Below are 10,052 nucleotides of genomic sequence, written 5' to 3'. Positions count from 1 at the left end.
CCTTAAATGAAAGGGGTTGGGCAGGTGTATACAGAAGGCAATGCTTCTCCAGGTCCTAAATACATCATAATTATACGCCTTATATGTCATCATTAGCACTTTAAATTGGGCCCAGACTTCAGTTGGCAACCAGTGCAGATGGTACAGGACCAGTGTTATGTGATCACATCTACTAGTCCCCATCAAAAGCCTGGATGCTCTGTTCTGGACCAAGTGAAGTATCCAGTGAAGACCATTTGCAAGGGCAGTCCCACATAGAGTGCATTACAATAGTCCAATTGGAAGGTTACCAGAGCATGGGTTGCTGTTGCTAGACTCTAAGTGCACTGGTTAAGCATGTTGCACTGGGACTTGGGAGACCTAGCCTCTGGTCCCTGTTTGGCCATAAAGCTTATTAGGTGACTTTGAGCCAGTGGCTGACTCTCAACCTAACCTACCTCACAGGGTAGTTATAAGAATAAAATGAAGAGGAGGAGAACCTTGTAAACCACAGTGAGTTCCTTACAAGAAAAAGGAAAGTGGGATAGAAGTATAATATAGTAGTAATACAATAATATAGTTAACTAATATTAATATAAGGTTGCTGTGTATGAAATCTTCCCTCAGTCTCTGCCCTTACCTCCCATTGAACTCACAGGCATCTATGCAGTTCTCTCCCCAGCCCCATTTTAGCCTCCGAACAACCCTGTGAGTTGGGCCTGCTGAGAGACAGTGACTGGCCCAAGGGTGCCTAGGAAGCTTCATACCCAGGCAGGGATTTGAACTCGGGTCTCTCTGCTGGTAATCTGAGTCTAGCATGACACCACACTGACTGGCTTGCTTTCACAGCTGGCGTTTGCTTTAAGCAAATAAGCCTGGCCTAGGCACAGGCACTTGCTAGTGAGAGTATTCTCATGCAGTACGCCATGACCACTCATGTAAAGCAGTGGCAGTAGAATTCCTGCCAAGGTCATTGTGGTAGAAGAGGATTCCCATCCCTCCACAACAATCACTGAACGTTGTGGTATCCTTAGAACCCATCCTGGTACTATGAAGTGGTGTTCAAGGTCATCTCCCTAAGCCATATGATGGGAGGAGAATGTCAAAAGCTTTTTACGGCTGTGATGAGTTTTCCCCAAGTTGGTGCCTGTCTTGGGCTGTAGTTCCCATTATCCCCAGCTAGCCCCCAAGCATGTTCACTACTTGTAGTCCAGTATATTTGCAGGGTGCAGGGCTGGGGAGGGCTGTTAATGAGCAGTCCCATGAAAACCACGTGCCCTCATGAGGGTCTAACCCTTTCTTTGTTGACCTTGTTTGCACCTGCCTAGGTTGGAATGAACGACCTCACACTGGTTAACCTTCACTTGGCTCCTTTGCCTACAGTGGGAGAAAACACTGTGAAGAACCATAATAGCCACAAGTTAGCATCTTTTGCACAGACACTGCAGGAAACACTGAAAGGTAAGGCCACAGATTAGTGTGTCAACCAGCTCAGTCAACAAAAGATCTATAGAATGGGGCTCCCAGTCTATTTCTGTTTTAAAACCTACATCAGTGCTTAGCATTTGCCTGGTTCACACAATCGCCACAGTCCAAGCCAGTCCATGCCAGTGGCCAGTGTGAATATTCAGGTCTCAGTGAGCACTGCCCTGCCTTATCACACTGTGCAAATTCAGGAGGAGGGAAGGTTACTGCCTTGGTGAGCAAATCTCATGCAATTCAGAACAGCTTGCCTTGTGGCTTGCATATTCAGGAGGGCTGCTAGAGCTTGCTGCAGCACAGTAGTCTGTGAATGGAGCCATTGAAGGCTCTGGGCTGGGCTCACACTGGGCACATTTCCCTACAGGGAATTCATATAATGACATTTTAGCATCATTGGCAGACACGTATCAAATATTATGGCTGCCTGCCCAATTAAAATATCATAATGAATTGCATGCATTTTATTCTAAGCAGTTAGTTGATTAAAAGTGCGATTAGTTGATAAAAGAATCTTTCTTTTCAAATGGTGGGGAAACCAAGGGACAGACTCCATTTAGGAGAAGCTCTCAAGGGTTGCATTTGAGTGGTGAGCAGGGCCAAAATTCAAAACCAGCCCACATATTTTAGCATAAAGTCCTTACTTTGAGAAATGGACAGAGTGCCCTGAGACCGTATCTAGAATTCTTATGATTCCCAGATCCAAAGCCAGAAAGCAATTCCCAGGGCTGGAGGCGAATGCTGGCAGTTGTAAGACTTTTTCTGTCTGAACACATACAGGGTTGTGTCCCAGAAGTGGTTCTCCATCCATGGCCTCTGGAGGAGGGGCTGAGTAGGTTTGTACCTAGCAGTGTCTACAGATACAGTCTGTGGATGAAGTCTGGACATGGCTATAGTGTGAGGGTGTTGAATCTCTTTCAGCCTGAGGACCAAATTTAATTTCAGGGGCCTCATTTTGGTGGTGATGGGCCAAAGGCAAAAGGCAAAAGGCAGACATACTTAGCATAAATACGTAGCAGCAGATTTTAGCTTGGAATGGAAAGCTGGGAAACTACCAAACGATCAGCTATCAGGAGAGGGGTGACGAGGCTACTGGAAGGGGATATAGGTATTTGGGGAGTCCTAGAGAGTCAAATTGGATCCCGGGACAGGATGGGTTTGGTCTGCAGGCCTGAGGTTCAGTATCCCTGATTAGGGATATATGCATTTTTTTCAGATGATTCCACCAGTGTTTCATTGGTTATTAGGCATCTTTCTTTCCATTGTACACTTGTCTGTTGGATTCCTTTTAGGGATGCATAAGATTGCATTCCACTCGTGCAAATTTCCATTGGTGCAAATGTGCATTAGCACATGTGCCTATTGGCAAAAATCCCCTGACCCAATTTTAAAAATGCACAGGTGTGCACGATTCAGAAAACACCAATTCTCTGCAGAATCTGCAGGTTAGAGTCATAGAAATTTGAACCTATTTGAATCCATTGCAGATTTTTTCAACATTCATATCCCTGAAATATTGAGTGGTCAAGTGTTTGGGAGACTTTAGGCTGTGAGATACAGGCTAGGCTAGATCTAGGAATCTTGGGACAACAGGGAGGCTTTCAGTATCTGGTTTCTAGAATGAAGAGAAGAATTCAGACAGTCCATGTTTGTGTGCATGAGGGAGGGAGGGAGGGAGGGAGGGAGGGAGGGAGGGAGAGAGAGAGAGAGAGAGAGAGAGAGAGAGAGAGAGAGAGAGAGAGACTATAAGTATCTATGTGTCCATGAAGTCAATGCACTTGCATGATTGTGGCATTTGTATACCACTGAAAGCTATTTTTTGTTGTGCATAATTTGCAAAGCTTCCCTCTTAAGGATGCAGTGGGACATGGCACTGGTCATCATTTTGCATATGCTGAATAGACCCTTTGTAGGGCATAATCCATTACTGTCAATGTATGAAATATGCATTATTCTAAATTAGTTTAAAGACCATTTTGGGATGTTAGAGGCTGCTTCCATTATGCTTGCAAAGACCAGCTGCTGCTGTGTATTTCAGATAGCATGCCATGGGGCTGGTTTTTAGTGGCACACTCTCTAGACGGGCTACTAGAAATGCTGGTCGGAATGCAAGAGGCAGGGGCAATTCCACTGTCTGGTGTGCATCCCTGGCCCCCTAAACACCATTCAGTAGTATCAGATTGGGCTGTAGGGATCCCACTGTGATCAATAACTGTTGTGGAGGGGTGGAGAGGAAGAAATAAGCAGGAACACTAAGCATACCACCCAGGAAAAGGGAGCCAGATAGAATGAGTGGAATTACCAACTCATCTCGTATATGTGTTTAAAACAATCTTTTGTGCAGCACGGTCAATTTTCTTAGGAAAAGGCCATTGGGCAGCCTTCCCCACGTTGGTGCCCTTCAAGCCCCTCGGATATTCTGTGCTTCAGCTCTCAAACACTGGGACTTGCAGTCTAACATAGTGGAAAGCACTAGGTTTTGGAAAGCTATGATAGTCTATAGGAATTAATCTGCTGTCGGATGAGATGTCATGTCCAGAACTGTGAGCCTACACATGTTGCATGTTATCAGCTAGATCCTTGAGTCTGTTTCCTCCATTTCTAATCTTAGCCCTTCTTGCCCGCCCCTTAGGGGTTAGATTCAGCTGGATTCCTGTAAAGCCATTGTGATTTCTTTGTAGTTAATACAGTTATGGGGCCTCTAGTGGGAAGAGCTAGCCTTTTGTTTACTGTTTAACACAGGCTAAAAATGTTGGATGACTTACCTCAGTTTTTCAAGGTCAGCAGTTTATAACATTCTGAATCTACCCCCATCTCCAGTTTCAGAAGAGGTACATGAAGAGTCCATTGAATGAACATGCAGCAACCTCTCTTGAGTTTGTTTGTTTGTTTCAGCCACAAGGCATCAGTTAGGATTACCTTAATTTTTGTGTTAAAAAAGGAGCGGGGAGTATCAGGAGCTGTACAGATCTGATTTGAAAGGCTACCTCATGAGACTGCAGCTACTGAAGTTAAACCCAAGCAAGCTGTACAAATGTTTAATTAACACTTCCCCCACTGCCTTTTCATGTGTATTTTAAGGTTAGAAAGCAGCTTACAGAATGATCCTTCTCTCCTCCCATTAGGCAAGTATTGATTTCCTTCTAGTTTAAATGGAGTTGAAAATAGTATTGCCTTTTTATTTAAATGGAAGCCATTCTCAGCAATGGCGTGGGCAGTGTGAATCTAAGTAACCTTCCTGAGAAAGGTCTTGCTCACGTCAGTGAAATGTACAGGGGCGTCCCAAGGACAGCATTTTCTGCAGCTTCCCAGCAGTGCCAGCAAACATGCTTGGAAGTCCCTTCCAACTCTCTTATCTGTAATCTCAGGTTCTCACACCTGCTTCCGTATTGCCAGGACAGTGTAGTTGCTGCCACCTTCATGGGACTTATGCAGCATCCTGGCTAATGCCTGCTGCAGGGATGTTGAATATCAGCCCAAGGGCTGAATTTCATTCTGGAGAAGCTTCTGGGGACACATTTCAGTGTTGGGCACAGCCGAAGACAAAAGAGGTGGAGTCAAAAGGAGCAGGGCCAATATAACAATACTACCCATGTATTTTAGCTTCAAATTCTGCCTGCTAGTAACTAACCCTTAGGAGAGACATTTTAACCTTTTAGAATGTGAGGGTGGGGGACTGTACATAAGCTGGGAAACCATCGAAGAGTCAGTGGTCTGGGAAAAGGGGATGGGACTAAGGAAAAGGCATAGGCTACTGGGAAGCCCAGAGAGCCAAGTTTGGCCTCTGAGCCTGAGGTTACATATGCCTGGTCTATGTCTTCCATCTATGGCTAACAACCCTCCCCTGCATCAGTTAGGTATGCTGAGAGAAGGGGCCACATTGACCCCTACCAAGTGCCATGCCAGCTCCAACAAGGACCAACCAAATACCAAGCAGGGTCCTGGACACAACAACTGGAAGTCGGATGAGCTCTAGCTCCTACTAGCCTGGTGCAATGTATTCACTCTGTAACTGAACTCCAAACCTAGTAAATCAAAACTCTAAACTGGACTGTAATCGCTTATGGCAGGCAACTGCCGAGAGCTCCAGAGGTCCGTCCCTACAAGGGCGCAACAGTGGATGTACCCATTTGGGTGTGCTGCAAAGTAGTACTGTTCTCCTTACTAGCGTGCTGCCAAAAATCCAAACCAAACCCAGATGCTTTGTATGGCTCAGTTGCTTCCACGCGTACTGTGTGCATCCCCTGTGCTGGTCATACGGTTGCCGTGGCAGTGGTGTGAATGACGGGCTAGGGGGCCTACGCAAAGGCAAAAGAATATGGATTTTGGGGGCTGGATGTGCCCTGGATGTGCACTCACCCCATTCCAAACCCACTCAGTGGCTCCACTGTGCATCATCTGTGACGTTCAGAAGGCTATAAATTGTTTTGGTTTTCTGACCAATGCCCCTATTGACCACAAGCCGAATATCAGTTTCTCCTTATCTCCCACTGCCAGTCTTCTGTCATTTACAGTTAGATAGTTTGGGACTTTTGAATCGGTTAAAAGAAGAGATTTGGAGCTGCTTCAAACGGCATGGGATCCTTTGCTCCTTTGAAAGCGTGCATGCTTCTGCCTAGGAAAACCACACATGGCAATCACATGCATATTTGTTTCACAATGTGTATCTCATCTACAGAGATATTGTTACATATTAATAAGATTTGCATGGTTCCCCTCCCCGCTACAGAAGTGCTACCAATCAGTGTGGGATATTTGTAATCTTAAAGCAACTCAAGCAGTTTATTGGTTTACTCTCTTTAGTTTTAGTAGTTTATGCTCTCCAAGGCCTCCTTAATACCATATTAGATAAATGTGAGGGAGGATTTGTTACTGAATGTGCTCGCCCTCTTCTGGCTAACTGCCTGCATAGCAACAAAACCTTGTAGTACCCAGCAGCTCAGGCTGCTATACTAGCTGTGACTTTGTCTGCACAGAGAGCGCAGTGCCTTCAGTGATCCATCCTCTGCTAACCTCTTGTATGGAGCATTGCAGTACATTATATATGGAGCTGCCTTTGGCAGTGGCCCAGAAACATCAGTTGTAAGATTGTTAACAGAAACTGGTTGTTAGTGGCATAACTACTCCAGTTTTGTGATCTGCACTGGCTTCTCATCTGTTTCTGGGCTCATTCAAAGGCCTAAGTGGCTTGAGGCCACATTACCTTCCCTATATTCCTACCTGGACATTGAGATCACCCTTAGATACACTTCTCTTGGGTGCCCTGGCTGGCTTGAGAGCCACTAAAGAGAAGGCCTTTTTGGAGGCGGTACCCTGGTTGTGGAATGCTGTCCTCAGAGAGGCCCACAGGGCCCTGCATTGTGGTCTTCTTCAAACTAAGTGAAGAACTTTTAATTTTCGGAGGCTTTTAGTTCTTCAGTTCTAAAAATGGTGTTAATGTGTTTTTAGATCTTTGCTGGTTTTTTCCTTTGTTTTTACTCTGTTTTAACCATGGGGTTTTTAAGCTGAGTTTTACAATATGGTTGTATTTTATGTTTTTAAGCTTTGTTTTGTGAACTGCCTGAAAAGCTTTGGCGAAAGGGCAGAATAAAAAATGAGAATAAACACGATGCAAGGAAACTTATAGAAAGCCATGTGTACCAGCCTTCCCCACGCTGGTGCCCTCCAGAAGTTTTGGACTTCCCATAATCATTAGTCAGAATAGCTAAAAGGCAAGAATGCTGCAAATTGTAATCCAAAACATCTGGAAAGTAGCTTCTTAGTGCTTTCCTATCTCTGTTGCCATTGTCAGGCAGGCCCTTTCCTTCCAGTAGTGTCCTTCTAGCCCTGGGGAGCCCTCCCAACTTCTTGAATTTCCTTCCTAGAAGCAAAGTAGAAAAGAAACACAAATCACGCATTAAATAACATAGAGAAAAACAAACTGATTCATCGTAGCTATTGTAGTGGCTTAATGCCAGTTGTATTATGCAAGGGACCAGTGTGATGCACTGTCAGAAGCACTGTTCACTTGGTTCTATTTATTCAGCACCCACAGCATGCTCCATGCTTCATAGAGCTCTATAAGCAAATAAGTTGCTGCTGACCTTCCCCCCTAATGCCACAAAAGCTTACTTTGGCAAGACAGTAGAACAGCCTTCTCCAACCTGGTACTCCAGATGTATTGGTCCACAAGTTGTGCATCCCCCAGCCACATTTAGAGGATGTCAGGTTGGACAAGATTGTGGTAGAAGATGTGGAGAGTATAAGGAGGATGAACATGAGCAAACATATTGAATGAGCTTGAAGGCCAAAGGTCTTGTGGGAAAACAGGGATTTGATGGATGATGTGGTAGCATCACACACATATTCACAGTTATTTCATAGTTATTACATATTTCGTGTTGAAGGGGCAGCAAAAGAGAATGGGCAGAGTTGTTTTTGTAGAGAACAAAATACTGTTTTTAGAGAACTAGATACCAAACCAAACTAGATTTTGGTTAGTGAAGCTAGAGGAGTCGGGGTCATGGAATGAGGACATTGCCTTATTTATGTTAGATTACGCAATCCATTACTTAACTGTAAACATTTTTCACTGTTCCCAACTATAGGTGAAAAAGATGTGATCATTCTAGGAGACTTTGGTCAGCCTCCAGACAGCAGCGACCACGACCTGCTGAGGAAGGAAAAGTTCCATCATCTGGTCCCTGCCAGCACATTTACAAACATCAGCACAAAGAACCCGCAAGGCTCCAAGTCTCTGGATAACATCTGGATCAGCCGTAGCTTGAAAAAAGTTTTCACTGGTAAGGTTTCATTGCTGGAGGGTGGTGAAAATTCACAGTATCATGAGTCAATCACTGTGTAGTAGTTCAGGCAGTGTCAATTACTGTGTCGGTATTCGGGCAGTGAACAGATTTGCAAACAACAATGAAATTTCTCCTGCAATGTTATCTGCTGGTTATTAAGTGGCATTACAGCACCTTTGCAAATATCAGGCCAAATTCACCTGGTCCGGTTAGATGCTTTTACATAGTAGTCATGTTGTCTGTTCCTATTAAACTTACCAGAGCTTGACCTCTATTTACCACAATAAACTCCACGGCCGACTGTGTTGCCTTTAAGCATACTGTGGACGAGTAACGTGGACATTACTGTATCTCTGCCACAATCCCCAAGTGCTTTGAGATGCATACCCACCTCCCACTTTGCATGTTTACTTTCACTTCCCTGAGAACTAGCAATTTAGTTTTTAGGTGAGCCTAAAAATGTAATTGCACAGGAAGTTTCAGTTACCCAGGCAATGGCCAAGCATGATACAGTCACTTTTATTTATTCATTATTTATTTATTAAAACATTTTTATGCCGCCCCATTCGCCGAAGCCTCAGGGCGGCTCACATCATTAATTTTGTTTGTTTTTTTAATTTATATTCTTCCCTCAAATGCCTCAATAGTTTTTCATGGGTGGGATCCAGGATCTGTTTAAAATTGTTCTTACATGTATATGAGTTTTATAATGCATTTTTAAGATGTTGATCTTAACTGCCTAGAGGCCTTTAGCCACTGAATGGGTAAAATTGATGAACCTGCCTTCCATGAAATGAAAACCTCTGCTTACAGATGGTCCCTCTGTTCAGTTTTGGGGGCTCCCCCACCTCCTATGTCCCAGAGCTCATCCCATTCAGCATTATCTCCTGGCTCAATGTGGTAGCATTTTCAGGGGACTGGAGGGGCAGGGAAGTCCACTTCTGCCAGTGCAGTTGACCTGCGTAAATCTGGATCCAGCCCTGTGGCTTCCCCAGTGGTGCTCCCAGACGCCAAGTAGGTCCACACTCTCTTCACTTTCAAGGCACTTCAGCATCAGATGTAGCTAGATGGGCTTCTCATTTTTGTTTCACTGGTAGCTTTTTCTGTTTTCTTCTCTCTGTAGGTCATTGGGCAGTTGTGAGGGAAGGCCTTACGAATCCCTGGATCCCTGACAACTGGTCATGGGGTGGGGTGGCATCAAGCCACTGCCCTGTGTTAGTGGAATTTTACACAGAGAGGGACTGGAACCGAAAGGACCTGATGCGAAATGGAAATGGAGTGATGGTGGAATGCAGTGACTCGAACACTAAACATGAGCGATGATGCACAACCATGCTGACTTCCCTTCCCTTTCCTGGAGTGAAGGTCTGAAGCTCCCTTTGCTCAAGGCCTGATGGTGAACCAGAACTGCCTTTTTCTCCTCATTTAAAGAGAATCAGCTTCTGCTTTTAACATCTCCCTTTCCCATTCCTGCCTTTGTGCCCCTTTATGGATGTTTTAGGGTATCCTGTTGCTGTCGAATGATTTGTGACTTTATGGAGACGTGGTGGACACTTCTGTGCTTGGATACCTGGATAACTGCAAATAAAACGCACTTTTTAATACTGTATGTCAGTGATCTCCCTCTTTTTGATCTCTAATAAAATGCTACAGTAGCAAATAAGAGAAGGCCACCAGTGCGCAGATTTGCACAATCAATTGTTAATGTATGGATCAGTGCAGGATATTTCAGGGGAAAAAAAGAGCCTGATGAATGCTGTGACACATGGCAAGGACTTTTCATCTTATCACCTCTCGTAGAATCTTAAA

General features: G+C 44.6%; 1 protein-coding gene across 1 annotated transcript in view; it reads left to right on the top strand.

Moving 5' to 3' along the window:
- Positions 1-9,852, top strand: part of EEPD1 (endonuclease/exonuclease/phosphatase family domain containing 1) — a 57,205-nt gene extending 47,353 nt beyond the window's left edge. Inside the window, exons 3-5 of the mRNA XM_044419132.1 lie at positions 1,308-1,440; positions 8,046-8,240; positions 9,367-9,852. Of these exons, the coding sequence (XP_044275067.1) occupies positions 1,308-1,440; positions 8,046-8,240; positions 9,367-9,566 (528 nt within the window). The 3' untranslated portion in view covers positions 9,567-9,852. The remainder of the gene's footprint in view (positions 1-1,307; positions 1,441-8,045; positions 8,241-9,366) is intronic.
- The last annotated feature ends 200 nt before the right edge of the window (positions 9,853-10,052 follow it).

The sequence above is a fragment of the Varanus komodoensis genome, unplaced genomic scaffold (assembly GCF_004798865.1).
Source record: "Varanus komodoensis strain SLA01 unplaced genomic scaffold, ASM479886v1 scaffold10, whole genome shotgun sequence".
NCBI classification, from domain to species: Eukaryota; Metazoa; Chordata; class Lepidosauria; order Squamata; family Varanidae; genus Varanus; species Varanus komodoensis.
Note: the sequence above shows the minus strand (reverse complement) of the source record. Positions and strands in the feature narration are given on the sequence as shown.